Source organism: Protopterus annectens, chromosome 4.part0, assembly GCF_019279795.1.
Source record: "Protopterus annectens isolate FY-2018-M chromosome 4.part0, PAN1.0, whole genome shotgun sequence".
Lineage (NCBI taxonomy): Eukaryota > Metazoa > Chordata > Ceratodontiformes > Protopteridae > Protopterus > Protopterus annectens.
Genome location: NC_056733.1, coordinates 1606676137 through 1606698620, shown reverse-complemented (window position 1 = coordinate 1606698620; position 22484 = coordinate 1606676137). Strand labels below are relative to the sequence as shown.

General features: G+C 40.0%; 1 protein-coding gene across 5 annotated transcripts in view; it reads left to right on the top strand.

Moving 5' to 3' along the window:
• The window catches only part of MTO1 (mitochondrial tRNA translation optimization 1), a 399278-nt gene that overhangs the window by 304961 nt on the left and 71833 nt on the right, over nt 1–22484 (top strand). For all 5 annotated transcript variants that reach the window (XM_044069382.1, XM_044069381.1, XM_044069378.1 and 2 more), the window contains exon 10: nt 20714–20885. In XM_044069382.1, the coding sequence (XP_043925317.1) occupies nt 20714–20885 (172 nt within the window). The remainder of the gene's footprint in view (nt 1–20713; nt 20886–22484) is intronic.

Below are 22484 nucleotides of genomic sequence, written 5' to 3'. Positions count from 1 at the left end.
GCTCTGATCCACGATTGGCCCACAGGACTTCCTTACACTTATCCTCCCATTCCTCTGATCCCACAATTTCTAAAGAAAGCTCTTCGGTTGAGATGCAGGGTGATCCTTATAGCCCCATTCTGGCCTCAACAAGTTTGGTTCCTCTTCCTTCGGCCTCACCTAGTATACCCACCGTGGATTCTGGACCCTCTGCCAGATCTGATTACTCACCCAAATCTGTCCATTCTCAAGCTGACAGCTTGGTTTCTCCACTTCCACTAGTAGCCAGGCAAGCTAATCTCTCCTCACCTGTTCGAGACTTCATTTTGGCCTCTCATAAACCATCCACCAGAAGACTATGCCATGATAAATGGAAAAGATTCTCCATCTGGTTCAAGAATAACATGCTAGACCCGTATTCAGCGCCAGTTACTGCAGTGCTTCAGTACTTGGGTAAGTTTTTTGATAATGGAGCCTCGGCCTCTACTGTACGAGTACATCTAGCAGCAATTTCCAATTTCCACAATGGTATGGCTCGCACCCTTCTTATCTCTCTCCACATTTGCAAGGCTTTCCTCAAGGGAACTTCTCATATCAGGCCTCCTGTCAGACAGCCTGTGGAACCATGGAACCTCACTCTAGTTCTTCCATCTTTGACTCAGAAACCTTTTGAACCTGCTGCAAAGTGTGACCTAAGGTTTTTGTCTTGGAAATCCTTGTTCTTGGTAGCCATCACGTCTGCTAGAAGAGTCCCGCTGCATTCTTTGTGTATCAAGAGGCCCTATCTGGTCTTTCATAAAGACAGTGTATCACTTTGGACGAATCCATCCTTTCTCCCCAAAGTTGTTTCTGAATGCTCCATAAACCAGACCATTGATCTACCAGTGTTCTTTCCGAATTTTGCCAATAGAGGAGTGTACTGCCTTCACTCTTTAGACGTACATAGACAATTGAGATTTTATCTAGACAGGACCAAACCTATCCGTAAATCTAAACAGCTTTTCATCTCCTTTTCTGGGCCCATAATTGGAGAGGTTGTTTCCAAGGTTACATTATCAAAATGGCTAAGGGACTGCATACATTTCATCTATTCCCTCAGTAATGAACATATGCCAAAAGTTAAAGCTCACTCTACTAGATCTATGGCAACATCTGTAGCTTTCCATTCCAGGGCTTCCATGGATGACATCTGTGCAGCAGCTACTTGACTTAAGCCTCATATCTTTATCAATCATTACAAATTGGACTTGGTCTCCAGAGGGAGAGCTGCCTTCGGCTCAGTGGTACTCAGGAATATTCTTCCATAAGGACTGCCCATGGACCTCAAGGTAGCTTGGGATTCTGTCCCGTCAGTGATGAATGGAAAGACTGTTAACAACATCAGATAAAGAAGTTATGTCTTACCATAACATTCCATCTGTGCTGTTCATCTTCTTTCATTCATCACTTCCCACCCTCCTTCGCCTTCCAAAGGCTCCTGGGGGATGCTTTGGGTCTAAATGGTGCCCTAGGGTAGTTGCGCAGAAGTAGCTTCAGCTTTACTTAATTTTCTCTAGCAAACTCGATGTGAGGTAACAGGGAGAAGGGCATTCTGGGTAGAGACTTAGCTTGAGAGTTTTTTGATTGGCGCGAGCTTGGTAAAAAGGCCAACTCGGTTCCGAGGGCTCGGAGCCGAACCCATCAGTGATGAATGAAAGAAGATGAACAACACAGATGGAACATTATGGTGAGATGTAACTTCTTTTTTAATGTAGGCTGTTGGTACAGGCTGGAATGAGAAAGAGGTTTGTTTAATTCTGTGAGAGTTCATGAGGGTAGGGTTAGGATTTGATTGCTATCTGTGGTGTCTGGGTTAGTGGAAGTGTGGGGTGTTCCAGCACTGGAGGTATTGGTTAGCAGGTCTGCTGTGGATTTTATGAAATGTTTATTAAGGTTTTCTTTCTATTAGGGATGGTGTGGCATCAGTATATGGGGAGTGTTCTTTATTTGAGCCAGGGTGAAGTAGAGTTGATACAGAGTACCAGATGTTTGGGGGGCTGTTATGCTGGAGTTGAAGCTGTGAGTAGTAGGTTTTTTTATATTTTGTTTATTAATTTAGTAACTTTGTTGCAGAGTGTTTAAAGTGGATGAGATTTTGTTCATTTTTGTTTAGTTTCCAGGTTTCCCAGGCTAGGTCTCTTTGTTTAATTTTCTCTTTACAATCCTCTTTGTTTCATTTGGGATTTACAATCCTTGGTAAGCCAAGGTGCAGTGGTTTTTTTTTTTTGGAAAGTGGGTGCAAGGGTATTGAGTATTTGCAAGAAGGCGGTATTGAAATATTGTACAGCATAATTAAGAGGTAATGTTTTAAGGGGAGTCGAGTTCATTTTCTGTAACAGATCCTTAAGAATTTCTTGTCTCAAATTAGTTATGTTTTAACTAATTTTAGAGTGTGTACTTTTGGCTGTTGTGAGTTGGCCGTAATTGCAATTGTGGGTAGGTGGTCATTCAGGGATGTGGGCAGTGTGTCAGAGGATGGATAGTTGGTTGGATGAGATACTAATATCCAATCAAGAGTAGGGTAAGATCTTTGTTGTACCGCGTTGGGCTTTTGATTAGTTGAGGGAGAATCAGAAGCAATGGTATTCCAGTCAATATTAATGTCACCAAGGATAATTGTTTTATGATCGTTTGTTAGGGATGCCCAGGACAGTACATGTTCAAGCAGAGATATGTTATGTCTTGGTAGAATATATAATACTATGAAGCAGACTTTTTAAAGAAAGAGATTCGTATCTCTGCATGAGAAAATTTGGGTATTTTTTCCTGTGTATGATGTGAGACTGAGTGCAGTGGGATATACAAGAACAATTTATGCACCTTTCTTTATAGGTCTGTCTAGTCTAGTTATAGTGAAGTTAGGGGGTATTATTTTGGAGACTTTTATATTAGGGTCCATTTCTGTTGGAGGTAGTATGTCTGGTGTGTTTTGAGCTATCCAGGCATGCAGTGGTATTTTATTACATATACTCCTTAGGTTTGGTATTACTATGTTTAGGTTTTTGTAGTTGGATTTGAGGTTGGGCCTAGGTTGAGATGTATGTTTCCACTTTGATGTAGCTTGGAAATGAAGTATGAATACAGCAAGTTATGTTCTTTATAAGGAGTGTATAAGCTGGGGTTTTGCGAGTGCAGTGGTGGCAAGTTTGGAGATTGAGAGGTACGGTAGTGTGTAAAGAAAAAGTTGGGGAGAGATTTGTGAGAAGCTGTTCTGTTTATTAGGGATACAGCTAGATGAGGTTACTGATGAGCAACAATGTATGGGGATTGTGGGGATATAGTTGTGACGAGGTTAAGGATTAAAAGTAGGGTGGGCAAACAGGTTAAGAACAACATGTTTACTGGTGTGTCTGAGTTTGAGATGAGAGACTATAGTGTATTTAAGATCTTTTTGTAGGAGTGGTTTGTAGTAAGGTCAAGTAAAACTTTTGCCAGTAGGCTAGAGTGTGGTTGAAAGATGTACAAGTTTGAGAGGTAGAGTAAAAGAGGTAAGTATAAAGGTAGGTGTAGTGGGGATGGGTGGGAAATGGGGGGTCTGGTAGGGGAGCAGAGAGAGCCCGAGCATAGCGAGGGCAATTGGAGTGGGTTTTAACTTTTTAGGAGAAAAACAATCCTCAAGTGTCTTATTGAATGTTCTTACATTTGTGATAGCTGTACAAAAAGCCTAATAGGTGCAGTGGTTTAATTAATTGGAATAGATGTTATTTCTGAAATCACACCAATGGTTTTTATAATTTCAGTTTGCTAAAAATGTTGGAAAAGCCTTATAGAATCTAAGTGGTTGCAGCAAAGGTGAAGAGGTGGGTAGCTTAGATAAAGTTAAGCTTATGGGGGATAATAGCTGTAAATTTAATGGAGGTACTTGGAGAGTCTGGTAGATAAGAAAAGAGGGGGGAGGATGGGTATGAATTTATTGGAAAAACTAGTAGCTTATGAATTTAATGGAGGAACTTGTATGAGACTCCAGTAGAGAAGAAGAAAAAAGGAGGGGGGGGATTAGCTATGAGTTAAATGGAGTATCCAGTAGAAAAAAAAATTGGGAGAGGATGGCTTTGAGATTAATTGAATACCCTATAAGATTGTCCGATAGAGAAATAAAAGGGGGGAGGGTGGCTATAAGCTAAAAACACATTATGGTGATGTACGAGTAGGTCTTTCACATAAATAGTAGTATTACCAAGTTATTACAGTGCAGTTTTACATAGTAAATTGATGTACATTATCAGCTCAGGGACTGGAGGCAGTGCAGAGACTGGATGCTTAGGTAAAAAGCACAACACAATGCTGAGTATGCACTTGAAGTAGCAGAGTTTCTCTTTTTATTTTTTTTCTGTTGATGTAGGAGGAATTCTGTTATTCTGAGGGTAGTACGAGTGGTTTGGAGGATAAAGGAGATCTGGAATGAGGGAAGGGGAAAAGGGGAAAATGTGAGCTGGGACAGGAGAAACTGAGGTATGCAGGAGAAAAAAGTGGAGAGAACATGATTAGTGTTTAAAGGCCTTTTGCAGGAGAAAATAGGCTGCAAAGTGTAGGAAAGGATAGAGGGTGAAAGAATGGTAGTGGAAGAGACAGTTATGAGAAAAATAAGATACTTGAAAAACAATTGTTAAATGGTGAGACAGTTAAGAGAAGTTATACACACTTGAATATTAGCAAACATAGCATTCCAGAATATTGGGGGGTCAAAAACAGAAATTTAGCTGTGTACTTTAGGAGAATAATGCTAAATTTTCATGTAATAAGTTGGCCAGACATTATAGAATATCCATTGCTATTATGTTTGTAACGCAAAAATGCCTATCTCAGCGGTTATCATTTTTATAACCCAAAAAAAAAAAAACCTCAACAGTTTGTCACTAAATGGCTGTGTACATTAGGTGAATAATGCAAAATTTTCAGTCAATATTTTAGCCAGTCATTCTAAAATAACAGTCACTAGCATGTTTATAATTAAACCCCCCTATCTTAAACAGATTAGCATGTTTAAGACACAAAAAACATCTATCTCAACAGTTAAACTAAGTAGTATTTCAAGAAAGATGGCGGAGTCAGGGACAAAATATTGCTGTGCACACTAGTGAGAAATAGTCGCTTACAGGATGTATGTATTATGGTCAAAAACTGTGGAAGGAAACTTGTTGTTCAAGAGTCACTAGTCAAGTTCTAGCATTCTAGCTAGTCTGTACTTTTGTAATGCACAAACATACAATTAGTTAATTATACGAGTTGGTCACTAAAAGAGATTTGATGTCTGTTTTATGGGCCAAGAGTAACTGGGACAGTAAGCACAAAAACCCCATTACACAAGATTCACTAGTCAAATTCTAATATGTTACCCACTTTTATGAACAGTCAAATGTGTTGTGGGGCAGTCATTCGCTTTCACAGCCAGGTAACTCAGGACAGTAGTCCCGAGAGGAGTGTGTCTAGATACCTAAAGACAGTTGCTAAAAAGACAAGTTACGTCGAACCAATCTGTTTGGTAGTGGTACTCGCTAAGAAAGCAGTTACATGAAACATAGATGCCTTAAATCAATGTTGAGCTTAACTAAGGGAAAACCGGCTATAATGCATGAGTGAAGTATTCTGTGAGTCAAACACAAAACAGAGATAAGCAGAGCAACATCAGCAGGAAAATCAGCTTAAATACGTAATCCTATGCAGCTAGATCTGAAGTAGCTGTAAACACAGATAAGTGGAGATAAGCAGAACGATATCAGCAGGAAAAAACAGCTTAAATACATAATCCTATGCATCTAGATCTAAAGTAGTTGTAAACACATTAAATACCTTACTACAAACAACTGCTGCCAGCAAAAACCACACAAAACGTCTCTGAAAAAATATCTATATTATGAAAATGAAAAAGACGCTGATGGCTGTAGACTCCAAAAAAGGCCTTTACTACTGCAAAACACAAGCGCTTTCACAAACGAGCTTCCTCAGGTGTACATAAAGCACTATTAAAACACACCTTTTATATCAAAATACAAATCACATGACCAAGACCTATAATTATAAAACATAAAATATATAAGAAATATATATACAAAATACTAATACAAAAATATACCTGCATTTAATACATATAAAATACTGAATCATATAAAAAACAACATATTAAACATTCAAGAAATCATCTTTTCAATGACCTCCTCTTCAGCCTAGGTCTTAAAGGAATACACTCATTAAGACCATGCCCCTCAGTACTTCTCAATTTGGTGATCCATATAGCTTCTAAATTCTCAGTCCTATTATATATATCACCCTGTTTAGGACTCTCATATAATAAACTGACTCTGAAGCTAAATACATGTGACACATCTGTACTAGCAACATGCTTAGCAAGTGCATTAGTGCTACTACACTTTTTGATGTTATAAACATGTTCCCTAATGCGTTCTCTAAGGTGTCTATCTGTCTTGCCAACATAAAATTTGGCACAGACCCTGCAACTAGCAAGATAAATGACATGTTTACTATCACACGTAGCAGAAACACGAAAGGTGTAATCCTTGCCCTGATCAGGGTGACAAAATACAGAACCACTATCTATATAGCTACACCAATTACATGACCCACATTGAGAAGTACCAGTACATTCTCTATCCAACCTAACCTCCTTTGGATAAAGTCTCCTTTTAATAGATTTATCATTCCTAAAACTAATCCTGGGGACATGATCAACTATACCAGCTATAGCACTGTCCGTCAATAAAACCTGACAATGTTTCTTAATGATATCAATATATCTATTCACATCAGTTGTATATTTCAAAGACACTCTCAGATCGGTCTGTTGGGGGCCTCTCTCCAACTGTTCTGGGGGTTGTCTCTTCATAGAAAAATAAGGTTTAGCTTGTTCACCCCGCCTATACACAGCTCTAGGTATTTGTTCAGCTAAAGTCCTATCATCATAACCTCGCTCTCTCAGAAAATCTGTGGACTTTCAGAGAACACATTTTGTTTTACTGTAGATTTTATTTTATGGGAGGGGGATGATGACAGCCTTTGTAGATTTTTATCTTTTGTTAATGAGTCCACAGATTTTCTACGCTTTACACACAGGATGTCTCATGATAGTTTAGATTTTCTAGATATAGTTGTTTTGAGAGATGAGAGAGGGTGTGTATACACCAGGCAGCATAGGAAAGATTGCCATGTCAATCATCTCTTGCATCGTAGTAGTGCACATCCACCTCATATTTTTAAGAACATTGTTACCAACCAAGTTATGAGGGCCTCTTGAATTAGTGTCAGGGAGGTAGATTTCAAGTGTGAGGTGGATAGGGTGACCAGTTATCTGAGAGAGCGAGGTTATGATGATAGGACTTTAGCTGAACAAATACCTAGAGCTGTGTATAAGCGGGGTGAACAAGCTAAACCTTATTTTTCTATGAAGAGACAACCCCCAGAACAGTTGGAGAGAGGCCCCCAACAGACCGATCTGAGAGTGTCTTTGAAATATACAACTGATGTGAATAGATATATTGATATCATTAAGAAACATTGTCAGGTTTTATTGACGGACAGTGCTATAGCTGGTATAGTTGATCATGTCCCCAGGATTAGTTTTAGGAATGATAAATCTATTAAAAGGAGACTTTATCCAAAGGAGGTTAGGTCGGATAGAGAATGTACTGGTACTTCTCAATGTGGGTCATGTAATTGGTGTAGCTATATAGATAGTGGTTCTGTATTTTGTCACCCTGATCAGGGCAAGGATTACATCTTTCATGTTTCTGCTACATGTGATAGTAAACATGTTATTTACCTTGCTAGTTGCAGGGCCTGTGCCAAATTTTATGTTGGCAAGACAGATAGACATCTTAGAGAACGCATCAGGGAACATGTTTATAACATCAGGAAGTGCAGTAGCACTAATGCACTTGCTAAGCATGTTGCTAGTACAGATGTGTCACATGTATTTAGCTTCAGAGTCGTCAGTTTATTATATGAGAGTCCTAGACAGGGTGATATATATAATAGGACTGAGAATTTAGAAGCTATATGGATCACCAAATTGAGAAGTACTGAGGGGCATGGTCTTAATGAGTGTATTCCTTTAAGACCTAGGCTGAAGAGGAGGTCGTTGAAAAGATAATTTCTTGAATGTTTAATATGTTGTTTTTATATGATTCAGTATTTTATATGTATTAAATGCAGGTATATTTTTGTATTAGTATTTTGTATATATATTTCTTATATATTTTATGTTTTATAATTATATGTTTTGGTCATGTGATTTGTATTTTGATATAAAAGGTGTGTTTTAATAGTGCTTTATGTACACCTGAGGAAGCTCGTTTGTGAAAGCGCTTGTGTTTTGCACTAGTAAAGGCCTTTTTTGGAGTTTACAGCCATCAGTGTATTTTTCATTTTTATAACATTAAATACCTTCTCATTATTAATGTTCGGAGCTGCAGAAACCAAGGCTGTCTCGTTAGTACATCACCAGAATGGGTTAGTTTTCTTGGGGACGCTGCCAGTATAATAGAGTTTGAGAAGGGGGGGCTGGAAAGCCTAACACTACTTTTTAAATGGAGCAAGGCATAAATGTTAAAAAGGCCAGTCTTGAGCGAAGGAGATGTTTTGGAGATGGAATCTATTGGGGGGGGCACAGTGCTATGGGTGAAAACTGCCCATGAGCTTCCATGACAAACTTTTAGCAGAAAAACAATCCGCAAGTATCTTATTGAATGTTCTTACATTTATGATAGCTGTATGAAAAGCCTAATGGGTGCAGTGGTATAATTTAATTAGAATAGATGTTATTTCTGAAATCAACCCTCAGTGGTTTTTATAATGTCTGTTTGGTAAAAAGGTTGGAAAAGCCTTATAGAATCTAGATGGTTGCAGCAAGGGTGAGGAGGTGGGTAGCTTAGATAGGTTATGGGGGATAATAGCTATGAATTTAATGGTGGTTCTTGGAGGAGAGTCTGGTAGATAAGAAAAGGGGGGTGGGTATGAATTTAATGGAAAAACTAGTAGCTTATGAATTTAATGGAGGAACTTGTATCTTGTTGCTCTTTGCTATCTAGACTGTCTGTACCACTGAGTAAATGATTTATAGAGATCCAGTGTAATATAGCAAGAGACTAAATGAACATCTGTAAAGGCTTCTTACACATACACACCCTTACTACTCAGCGTTTTAAGGGTTGTTGTTGGATGCAGGGGTTATGGAGGCAGGACGGGTTAGGAAGGACTCCACCTTGGTATTGAAAACGGACACCTGGGATTCATACTGTCACTTCGGTGCTTTTGAAAGGGACAAAACTTGTGCCAGAGGCTGAAAATAGCAGCTGGCTGTCGTCTGTTACCGTAACATATAGCATTAGTTCCAAAAATGCATTTCTTGATAGGGTGGCATTGTCTGTCTCATTGTAATGTTGCCATTTAGGAGATGGGTGTTGGAATGCTCGCATGACTTTCATGTGACTTCAGAAAAGTTTTGTCAGTTCACCTTTCACAGTTCACCTAACAGCTTGTATTGGGGGAGGGGTCATTACCCTGGTTATCAACAAGGATGGAGAATGCTTACCTCAACTGAAGGCATCGTTAAGGGTGAAATAAGCAATTTGTGGAATTTTTGAACCCAGTGGACATGCCCTCCTTTGCAGAAGCACTGTCTGTTGGGATTGCGTCTATTTCTGGAAATGAGGTCACTGAGACATTTAAATAGTTCTAGAATGGCAAGACTGCAGAAGTGAACAAGACTGTCAGACATGCTAAAGCAGTTGAATATTGTTCTGATGTTATGCTGAATGCCCAGTTTCAGAGTTATATTGGTAGTAGGGACAGAAGCTGTGAATTGGAAAACAGAGGTGGTGGTATCATTTTCATAGAGGAGGGAGAACGATCGGTGCAAAGTATAGGTTGCCATGCTTGTCAGCCTCCATAGGTTGGTACTAGGCTGTTGGCCCTAGGGCCTATACAAGCTTAGCCATAACAATTCCCTGGCTATTTCTTCCCACAATATTTACTTCCCTGGAACCCTGTCTAGCAGGGCGACTGACGTGATCCCCTGGGTGAATTTCCTATCTCCCATCCAATCGTCAAGGTTCCTTTTGAAGAGGGCCAAAGAGGCGCTCTGCTTGACGTGTATGGGCAGTCTATTCCAGAGTCTGGCGAGTCTCTGGGCAGGAACCTATCCCTCCAACATGTTTTGTTCTTTGTGATGACAAGGTTTAGATCCCTGGAGTGTGTGGCTCTGAGGGATTGGGATTTCTTTAAGTGGAGCATGTCCAACAGCTCTGGGTCTGACATGACCTTGTATGTTAAGCAGAGATTGCCTCTGAGTAGATGATATGCCACAGAGTATAGCTGGAGTTTTTTTTAGACAGTCAGCATAGGGCATCTGCTTTAGGCCTGTGATACTTTTAGTGAGGTATTTCTGCGGCCTTTCCATTTGTTGCAGATGTCTTGAGCGGTACATACCGAACGGGGCATTATATTCTATAATGGGTCTAATGAGGGATGAGTACAGTGGGGCAATGACCTCCTTTTTTTCTGGATGAAAAGCCCTTAGTGATGAGATGTGCCACATAGAAGGATTTCCTGACTGTTGTGCCGATATGGTTATCGAAGGTGAGACCACTCTCCACCTGTGTCCCTAAGTCTGTTATCACACTTTCAGTGTTTAGTGTACTGCCACCTATGTGGTAATTCACAGGTACATGTTTTTTCCCAAAGGGGATAACTATACATTTCTTGGCATTGAGCCCATGGCTCTGGCACCAAGCATCTGTTTCTGTAAGGCCCTTTTGTAGAATATCCACATAATTTGGGTATTCAATAATGGCTCACAGTTTGCAGTTATCTGCGAACTTTGTTAGACAGAGTCCCTTAGTGTTGGCCTGTACTTCAGAGAAGTAGATGCCAAACAAGAGCGGTCCCAGGACTGAACCCTGAGGTACTCCACTTGTCACTTGTCTGGAGCTGGATTTGGAGTCTGCTACTTTTACAGTGTAGGTTCTGTCAGTAAGCCAGTTGGCAACCCATCAAGTGACGTAGGGATTAATGCCCAGCTTAGTAAGTTTATCTATGATTCCAGAGTGGGGGATGGTGTTGAAGGCCTTGGCAAGGTCCAGATAGGCTGTGTGGACCACCTTACCCTCATCCACAGCTCTGGAGACTGATTCATAGAAGTCGATCAGGTTCAGTAGACAAGATCGGCCCTTCACGAACCCAAAGTGGGTGGGGTCCAGTGTTTGAAGGTTGCCAATGTCTTTGTTTATAAGTTCCATGATAATACATTCCATGGCCTTGCAGATCAGGCTCGTTAGACTGATGGGGCAGTAGTTCCCAGGATCCAAGGTGGATCCCCCCTTGTGGAGTGGGATGACTTTAGCTGTGCGCCACTCAGTGGGCATGAAGCCTGAGGTGAGGTTATGATTAAACATGACACTTAGGTGAGGTGCCAGTTCATGTAGTACACAGCCCGGGATGTCATCTGGCCCCATGAATGCTGTATTCTTAGCTTTGGAGAGTGCAGTTTTTACCTTTGTGGCCGTTTTTACCGGAATTTAGCAAACTTTCAGTATTGAGATGGGCCTTTTAGGGGGTGAGAGGGGGGTGAAGTTGGCACTGAATTGATATGCTAGGATATTGGCAATATCCTTGGGATCAGTATATTTAATGCCATTCTGTTGTAGCTCAGAGCAGATCTGAGCATTGTCATTTAGATTCTTGACATAGCTGTAGAATACCTTGTGGTTGTGTTTGGAATCTTTGGCAATTTTATTTTCGTAACTAGCTTTGGAGGATTTTATGAGGGATCTCAGCTTCTTACTGAGGCTGGTAAGGGAGTTTTTTGCATCCTGGGATTTTCCTCTTTTCTGCAACTGTTTCTTCTTTTGTTGTAAAGTTTGTTTATGGCAGGGGACCACCAGACTGGCTTCATTTTTTCGGAGGAGAGCGTCTTGATTCTATTTGGGATGGCACGATTCATGCACGAGTGGATGTGCTCGTACAGTGTCTTAGTGTAGGATTCAGCAGTCGAACTTTCAGTTTTCATCTGCATGGGTGTCATGAAGTTTGTCATTTCTGACTTGAGTAGCATGAAGTTGGCTTTAGAGAAATTTTTTTTACAGAGGTTTCCATACTGGGGTGGGGGGGGTGGGGAGGGATGTGGATGTCAAGGGTGATTAGCTTATGGCCAGGCCTGACCAACGAGGGGGTGACCATAGGTGTGGAGCATCGATTTCCCATGTTGGTAATGACCAGATCTAGGATATTGGAGCCCCTGGTGAGACTATGGATTAGTTCATCCAGGGCATTGGAATTTACGAATTCCAAGAACCGTTGGGCAAAGGTGTTGGTACATGAGTAGTTTCCGCAGTTAATGGCAGGGTAGTTGAAATCGCCCAATATTAGGCTGCTGCAAAGGAGACTTCACCCAGTTGTTCAGCTTCTGATTCAAGAGGAAAAAAGCCCGGTCTGTGACTCATTCAGCCTGAATTTGATTAGCTGCTCCAGCACTAGAGGAGCTGACAGGGGTAAAAGGGAGTGAGTGGAGGTTGTGCATGCTGTCCCTTCACCTCCCATGGGGAATGTCTGGATCTGCATTTTTTTTTTCAAAAAATGTTTATTGTTTTTTTAACAAAACCATTAACATAACAATTAACATTTTAACTATAATTAACTATATAGAAAGTCCATAACAAGCTTTATAAATGTAAATCTGCAGTAGGAAATCAATCAATAAATATTTCTCTAGTAAGGATTGCAAATTTTCCCATGCAATTAAATTATGTGTTACAAAACTGGATCTGCATATTTTTGAAGGTGCTACTGGCAGTGATTCATGTTGAAGACTGCTAACAAACCACTGTGTGTTACCTTACTGTGGTGCTGCTTAGGTTTACGTGACCTGCAGAAGTGGGAACAACCCTTATATCAGCTCATTGCATGCCCAACTCTTGAATGTAGGTTGGCGCATGTAAGCGTGTAGAACATTTAAAAAAAGCCTTTGGTGGCTACCTGAATGTCAGTTTCAGGTTGGTCATAGTGGCAGTCCATATAGTCAGCAGGTAGTAGAGGTAAGTAAAGGAGCAAAACAAAGCATCACATATCTGTTGAATATTACTGTATTAAATGATTGTCACATTGAGTTGCTGTGGGATTGGTTCTTACCTGGCATGATTTTATTGTAAAACTGAAAATCAAGTGGCCACATCTACAGATCAGTAGTGAGTTCTACAGTAACCCACATCCCGATGTAGAAAATTGGTTTGTATAATATAAATAATGCATTCTGGGTAATTAAATGTTCCAAAATTTAAGAAATTAAAATTTTCTCATAACATTATCTTGTTGCAGAAAATTTAGTATATGTGTTGTAATATTCTTATACTGACATAAAAGTTCAAAGACTGATTTGACATGCAGAAATTGTGACCAGAAACAAAATATTGTTTGATATATTTCTTGCCTTAATCTTACTTAGTAATGAAGTACTTTATGAGCCAGATTACAAAAGATAAATCTGCCCTGATTCTGAAGGACTTGCTTTACACCGAAGTAAGTAACTTACACTAGCTATTAATAGGCTTACACTAAGGGTAAATTCCAAAACACCTGCACTCAGCCTGCCCTCAGTGGTCGCTTACACCGAAAACAAGTCTTTTGGAATCAGGCCCATTATGTTCTCTGGGATAAAACCTTAAAGAATTAGCTCAATTTTATATAATTTCTGAAATAATTATTTGCAGGGTAAATATGCAAAGAAAAAGGTTCTAGCTCCTACATTTAATAAAGCAGCATGTCCTTACAGGTTCAGATTTTGGATGCATTCATCATACAATATTTGAAGTAGCATTACTTTTAGTCAGGCTGTACACCCAGTTCTGTACTACAGTAAGTAAGTTCAACTGTGTTTTTACCATTAACGACATTTATAAGATAAGAAAACCCTTACTAAAAAGATGCATAGTTTTTCAGTGCCATAGTATCAATGGCACAATGCAAACACCACAAATGTATTCTGTGTGTAGCTGCGTCAAAAAGATATCTCCATTTTACTATTTCAGAGATGGAGACATCTGCGAGAGGAAATGCAGATATTCAAGAGATGTGTTTATAAAAACTTAAAACTCCCTTTTTAAGCACGTCAGTTTTATCCTTCAAAACCATTTTGAGAGACTTCCTAGCCACATGCAGTTTGTGTTCTTGCTCAGCACCACGATAAACTATATCCCTAAATGTGAACAAGTACCTATTCATACATTACACCTGTTTACTCTATATTCGTAGCTCACTTCCTTACTTATGTCCGTTTCTCTCTAAATATACTATAACTCATTCAAGACTACAAGTCCCTTTTTTGTATTCTTCCAGTTAACATCCATAGCTCCTTATGGCATCCAGACATTTTATGGGCATGCCATCCTTAACTAAGTGAGTGACAAATTAATAATAGGCAGTATTAGAGACTAATAACGTGTAATGAACAAAATGATACCAAGATTGTTAATCATGGATGTTCTGCAGTGCAGAAATTAATGACCGATTTTCCCCTTATCCATAGTTTCATGTTTGCATTCATGTTTTCGTAAGTGAGAGACCTACAGTACATGTTATTGAGGGGCATAATGTGAAATACCCTTGTGGGTGAAAGAAAAGTACATTGTCATTGTGCAATTACAATACAGTTTACTGGTGATATTGGTACTTATTTGCCAGTAATTATGAAAATATGAAATATTTCCAGATGTGCTTAATATTTCTAAAACTGGGTGACCTACAAATTGCATGGCATCAGATGAAACCTTAGAAGATGATGAAGAAAACTGTCACTGATATTTGCACTCTTGAGTTGCATACCTTGAAAGATATTTAGGGTCATTTATATTGCTAATTATACAAATAAACATAATTCTTTATATTTTTGTAAATATATTGGTAAGCATGCACATAGAAAGAAACATTTTGTTGCCATGTGAAAGCTTATGCCTGGCTAACAGAAGTAAGTTGACAAAATACACCCAAGTTGTACAATTTCGAAGATATGACATTGTTTCTGCAACATTAGATAAAAATATCATTCTGGTTTTGTATTCATAATAATATATTATAGCTTGATGTAATAATTGTGACTGTACTGACTGTTATAAATGCAAAGAAGACTTTTTACTGATAATATTGCTGTTTGTACCATTACAATAGCTTTTTATTGTTTACAAAATATTTGTATTTCTTTGTGTTGTGTTTTTAAGTTGATTGGCCAGAAAATGCTTTTGAATATAAGAATGCGTGTTCGCTAGCAGAAGCATGACATTTCATATCACATAGATGTTAGAGATAGCACTTTTCTATTGCTTCATATTGCAATTCCTGTTTGTATGACTGCACGTCCATAAGCTTGTTCATAGGACATTACTAGGCTAGCGGCCCTAGAGCTTTTACACACCTAACCATGTTAATCCCAAGCATCCCCATTTGTTCTTTCTGGGTAGTTTGCAGAACTAATTTATGAACAGAGCTGGTCTGTGATCAACACTGGCAATCCCTGCCCATGAGGGACATGGGTGCCACCCCAGGGGGAAATTTGCAGTCTCCCATCCAGTTATCTAGGTTGTGTCTGAATAGGGTCAGTGAGGAGCTGTGTTTTACATGAATGGGAAGTCTATTCCAGAGAAGCGGTAGTCTCTGGGAGACAGTCGGTCTTTCCATCATGTTCTGTTGATGTCACAAGCTAGGTTGAGATCCCTAGAGCGAGTAACTCTTGTGCTATTTGACTTGAAGATGTGCAGCATTTCCATTAGGACAGGGTTGCCTATAGGCCAGGTACAAGTCCCCTCTCAGCAGCCTATAAGATGCAGAGTAAAGTGATAGGGCTTTCAGCCTGACCTCGTAAGTCATGGTTTGGAGTTCCTGTATTTTCTTAGTGAGACACCTCTAACATCTCTCCAGTTGCTGCAGTTGTCTGGTGTGGTACATGCAAAAGGATGCATTACACTCGTAATAGTGGTCTGGTGAAGATCGAGTATAGTGGAGTTGTAACATTCCTTGACCTGGCTGCTCTGCCCTTGCTTATGAGGTGTACTTTGTAGAAGGCTTTCCTTACCACTGTGAAAACTTGGTGGTCGAAGTTCAGTTTGCTGTTTACCTGGGTTCCCAAGTCTGACACTATTGGGTTGGAACTCGGGGGGGGGGCTGCTGACAGTATTGTAATTTGTATGGAATTTTGTTTTGCCAAAGGGAATAATAATGCATTTTTTGCATTTGGTTTTAGATCATTGCTTTGACACGTTATTTGTTTGTTAGCCCTTCTTGTAATATGTTGACATCAGTGGAGGGACTCGATGATTGCTCCCAGTTTGGAATCATCAGCTCAGTTGGTGAGCCAAAGGCCATCTACTTTGGCCTGGACTTCTGAGAAATAGATGCCAAACTGTAAGGGGCCCAGCCACAGACACCTGTGGTACTCCACTGGTGACAGGTCTGCTAGTGGAGGTGAAGTCACCAATTTTGACAGTGTGTGTTCTGTCAGTTAGCCAATTGGCTACTCCTCTAGTAAAGTAAGTGTTAATCCCTATCTGTGAGAGTTTCTCAATGATGCCAGAGTGGAGAATTGTGTCCAAAGTCTTGCCAAGGTTAGATAGGCTGTGTGCACTCTTACCTTCGTCCATGGCTTTGGTGACATTCTCAAAGAAGTCCACCAGGTTTAATAAGCATGATCTACCCTTAACAAAGCCAACTGGGTTGGGTCTGGTGTTTGGAAGTTGCCAATGACCTTGTTGATAAGGTCCATGATAATTCTTTCCATAGCCTTACATATGAGACTGGTTAGACTTTTGGGTCTGTAGTTCCCAGGGTCAGTTGATGGCTCCTCTTTGTGCAGGGAGATTACTGTTGTTGTTGTCCGTTCTGCAGGAGCATAGCCAGTTCTCAAGCTATGCTTAAAGAGAATGCCAAGTGGGTCCACTAGATCTTGTTTTAGATTGTTTAGTAAATAACATGGGATATTATCTGATCCCATTGAGGCCATGTTTTTGACCTTGACGAGTGCAGAGATGAACTGTTCTGTAGATGTACTAGGCAGAGTGGTGGTGTCCGGTATGCTTTGGGATACGGGGTGGGGGGGGTGAAGTTTGTACTGAATCTGGCACCTAGCTGGTTGGCGATATCTTCCAGTGTTGTATGAGTTATCCCATCTACAACCAGTTTGGCACATAGCTGGACATTCCCTTTTAGACTTCGGATGTAGTTAAAGAATGCCTTGTGATTAATCTTGGCTAGGGATGCTATTTTAGTTTCATAATTTGCTTTAGAAGACTTACAAGATTTCTGATTTTCTTGTTTAGGATTAGGGGTGGAAACTCTTCTTCTGCAGAGTGATATCCCTCTTGTTATATAATCTGTGTATACTTGAAGTCCACCTCTGTGGCTTGTTTTTATGGAAAGACTTGGTTTTGATCCAGTCAGGTACAGCAGAGTTTATGCAGTCACTTAAATGTTGTGCAGGGCATTTGTGTACCCTTCTGCATACTGATCATTGATTCTGTGATTGCAGGTGGTATGAAGCTTTTTATATCATTGCTAAGTAGGCTAGTTAGCTTTGGTATAGTTTTTTTTTATAATTTTTGTTCCTGTGAGAGTGTCAGTTCCAGTAGTTACTTCACATGAGACTGATTTCTGGTCTGACCTAACCGGGGAAGGCATCATGTATGGGGAAGTACAGTGACCCCCTCCCGCCATGTTGCTGAGTACTCTGTCCAGAACATTAGAGCCCTTATTCAGGGTGCAGACTCTCTGTTCCAGAGCATTTGTGTTAACAAAATTCAGGAACCTCTGGGCGAGCGTGTTTTTGCTTGTGCATGTCCCCCAGTCTATGGAAGGATAGCTGAAATCTCCCATGACTAAGGTGTTTGGCTGTATAGCGAGGGATTCCAGTAAATCAAGGTAGGCAGTGTGCTTATCCTGGTTCATGGTGGGGGATCTGTAGCTAGCAATGATGTGGTATGGTACTTTCCCAATAGCTAACTGGACATGGGATAGTTCGAGAGAGTCATGCTGTTTACCAGTTTTGAAGTGTACTTTGGTTCCTTCACACTCATTTTGAAGTCTGAATGTGTGGAAGGCAGTGTAGCCATGCACGACCAGGGTGCTGTGAGTGGCCTTGAACCATGTCTTGGTAACTGCACAGACATCCGCATCCTCTAAGGTGAAGAGTGCTTCCAGGGAGTGCAGTTTCGTGTATAAACTCCTAGGATTAAGCATAATGACCCTGAGTTTGTTTTGATTAGATTTTGTCATGTTGGAAAATTTGTTTTGACATCGCCTAAAAATAGCAGTATGGTGGAGGCAGGGGCCTTTGCCAGTATCCAAAATCCTAGGAGGGGGACAGATGTAGATCATCAATAGCAAAGCAGTGAGGTCTGTCTACCATGTCCTCCCAGGCTGACAGATACTGGATCCCCCTGGATTGACACCAGATTCTGAGCCAATTGTTGAAGTCAATCATTTTTTGTTTATATTGTGGCATCGTCCTGGGTAAGGGTGGGATACTGCTTAGGGCTAGGGACATACCTGTCTGGGACACATAATCAGAGTTCTGTCATGTCTCTCTGCATATAGTCCAAAGAGGTACATCTTAAGTCATTTACTCCAACAAGGACTATGACATAGTCTTACAGTACTTGTTGAGTGACTTGAGTGCATGTATGATTTGTCGGATCCTAACACCTGATAGGCAGCTGACCATGACCTTCTCCTTGTCCAGTTTGGTTAGGGGGACATCTGTATGTTCCACTATGGAGGCACCTATGACAAAGACATTTGATGTGTTTTGCTTTAGGGGCTTATTTGTTGAGACACAGGTGTGTATGTTGATATGTGTAGTGGTGTCTTTTTGCTTTGGGGTCAGTATGGGTGGTGTGCATTTGGGAGGTCTCTGTTCTTTTGGTAGGCTCTTAGTGAGTACCTCCACGTACGTGTGTTTTTGTTTCATGATATTATTTTGCGAGAGGTGAAGTATGTGTGCTGACAACCTGCTAGATGTCTAGTTTGTTTTTACGTGAGAGAATTGACTACAGTTCCACAGTGTATTTGCATCTCTCACATAGGGTGTTAGTTTGCTTTAGGAGTAAATGTTTGTCAGGATACATGGGCCAATTACTACATTGCCTCAAGATGCCCATATCAATCAAGCTGGCAGTAGAAATGATGGGAAACTGTCCGTTCATTGTGGCAGGATTTTTCTGAATATAGGATTTGGGAAGGAAATGGGCTAGCTGGACTTGGTCACAAACAGCAGAAAGGAAGCAGTAATTCAATTAAATACAGTTAAAGTACAATGCTGGCTTAAAATATACTTATTGTTCATAAAGTATAGCTGCATAAATAGTGGTGGAGTAGTGAAGTTTTACTAAACGTTCTGTATGAGGTATACAATCAGTGCCTCTATGAAAAAAGGCATTTTTTCTTTATAAAAATGAAGTGCTAAGTAAAAATTTAATTGAAAATGCTTTACTTTTCCAATACCAGCAATCTGTTATGAGAATTTTCTAGGCAACACTGAAATATGAAACAGCAAAGCAAACACTAGGTTAATCCAGGTCAGACTTGTCAAAACAGAGATAGTATGTACTGTGAGAACTTGTAGAGAGATTCAGCATGGCTGCATAGAATGCAGATTGTTAGAGCCCTGACATTGACCTGGGCAATCTGGGTTTGATTAACAGCCCCATCACTGGAGGAACCAGGGTGAGAGCGGTATTACATACACTCAGGAGCACAGTAAGTGGTGATATCTCCTGGTGAAACCTGGTGAAATCACTTTTGGTTCAAGAAGAGTGTCAGGGTTGCATAGTGGGAATGCCTGTTTTGGTAATAAGAGGATGTCCTATAACTTCAGCGCATTGCACCCCCCTTGAAAGCTGTGTTGGGTTTGCGCTAGTAGGTGAGGGGAGAAAAATGAGAAAACCATTTATTCCACATGTTATGACTGCCTGAATGATGGTCTGTTTCAGTCGAGCTGTGCCATCGTGACAGGGAATGAATGGGCCGATAGCAAGGAGAGGGATAACGGTGGGGAAAAAATTGCTGTAGTGTGAGATTTAAACATTCTTTTCTTGTATAATTAGAGAGTAGTTTGTAGTAAAACAGTTAAAAAGCATTGCTAGTGGAAATTGTCACCTCATAATAACAGTAATCTGGTTGTGTTGAAAAATTAGTCAAATTTTGCATTTTGTATGTGTCTATTTCGATTTTTGCCTAACTGTCTGAGACTTTCTTGAATCGTGCATCCAAATTCTTGCAAGTATCAAAATAGTGTTTGTGAATTCATGCCTGATGATGAAGACTGAACTTGTCTGTTACTTCAGCACAACTAATCTGCTGGTTTAGAAAAATGCAAAATTGGCGTTATTGTGATCAGTGTCTTTGTATTCCATTTTTAGATCTCAGATGTGGGTTCTAATTTAGTACTGAACATTTGTGTGTTATAGTTAGAATGGAAATCCCATAGCTGTACTTCTCTTATTTTCAGTTTATTGTTCACTTAGAGTTCTGAGTTGTGTAAACCTACATTTCCAAAAAAGCTATTTTGTTAGTATTGAAAAAGATAGCAGTACATTGTTATATCTGAAGATGTATGACTATTTTGCAGTGCTCTGGATATATTTTGAAAAAAAAAATGCTCAAGAAATGTCTTATCCCTTTCTGTGGATAATTATTTTTGTTTTGACAGGTTACCATGAAGCTGGTTGTGTCTCTCAGTCGCGTTACAAGCAAGCGTATAGTATGAAGAAAAATTTGGAAGAGGGGACTGCATTCTTGAAGTCCTTGAAGTTCTCATCTTTTAAGTGGAGCAAATTATTTCCAGAGATTAATATCAGTGTGGACAAGTCTGAGCATATTAGGTGATGAGCTTTACATGTGTTTGCATTCAAAATTTTTGTAGCTTTCCTGGAATTCTAGTGACCCTAGGGAATTTTAGAAAATGGAGCAACTGTTAAATTATTTTTGATGTATCCATTACCCTGATAATGGTTGGGAGCTGCTGTGTGTCAGTTCACCCTGCATTATGATCTTCATATTCCTATCCTCTAGTGACCAGTTAATTTCTTCACATGCCCCCCCCCCCCAAGCATCCTAGAGAATTAGGAAAGGGAGGTGACATCTGTATATTGTGGCTGTGATCCATCAGGGGCTAAAGAGAACTTTTGTATACTCCAGTCACCACTCCCATTGGCTATAAAGTGGAGTGCAAGTGCTCATTACACTAGACTCAGTGCAAACAGCAAGCTTCAGAACGTGATTCAAGCTGAAGTGCTTGCATACTATTTGCAGGCTTGTATTCCATAGTCGCTTACATAAATATTGTAATAAGTGGCCTTCCTCAAAAGGAGCTCTTTTAGTGAGACTGTGGCACACAAATTCCAGGTTGAGGTTACCAGTGTCGTATCCTCTAGCCTCCATTTATTCTGTGGCTTGCTTTTCCCACACTTGGGCTGCTGATTGAACTTTAGTCACCTGAGGCATAGTCCATGCCAAAAATGTTTAAAGTTAGGAGCCAGCTTGAGCTAGTGTGACCTTTGAGTGCCATTCTGTATAGTTAGAGACTGCAGATCTTTTCACTAATTGGCTTGGAATTGTAAACAATGGGTGGCCAGTGCATGTAGCTTATGTTGAAGATGGTTGTGAAAATGGCTGATCACAGTTCTTAAAGTTACTCTTCTTTGAATGCATTAGTTTGCTATCCTTTGCACATAGCTTAAGCTCATTGTATTCATATCACAGCCACATTGTAGTTAAGACACATAGTAGCAATGATGAACTGCTGTTAATGCTCAGCATTGCACACAGTGCATCTTTTAGGTTAAGGTAGAGGTCAAAGGTATTCTTCTTTGTACAGTTGTCAACAACTGAAAATTTGAGATTCTTTTATTATTTTTATTTGCATATAGAAGTATCACCTACTTGGTTGTTACATGGCCCCTTGGATACACATTTGCAGATAACATTGCCACTTTAATTAACATTAAGGTACTGACTAGGTCTAGAAGCAGAGCCTGGATCATGATCAAATGGGGCCCTAGGCAGGGTAATGCACCCCCCCCCCAGTCAGCCAGTCCAGTGTCCCATTACTTGGCTTTCACCCCTCAGTTAAAATAAACACTATGTAAAACTGTCAGTGTGCATACCATTTTCATTTTTACTTTTCAAATGAGTACAGCGATGTGAATCTAATTTAAAACATTTATTTCAAATTTTATAGCACAGCACAATGACCATTTGCTAAACAGAACAACTGTAAACTTATCTTCCCTTGAAGCTCACATTCACTGAAAACACACCTGTGGTGGTTTGTTTGCCTTGGTTCCTGGGCTGTGTTTAGACCATGGACTTTGTTATACATTTTTAGGACCATGCAGACTTGCATGTGTTCTTTGATTCACCATTCAGATTTGTTTAATACAACAGCATTTGATAAAGTGCATTTTAAATTTGTAGTTTAG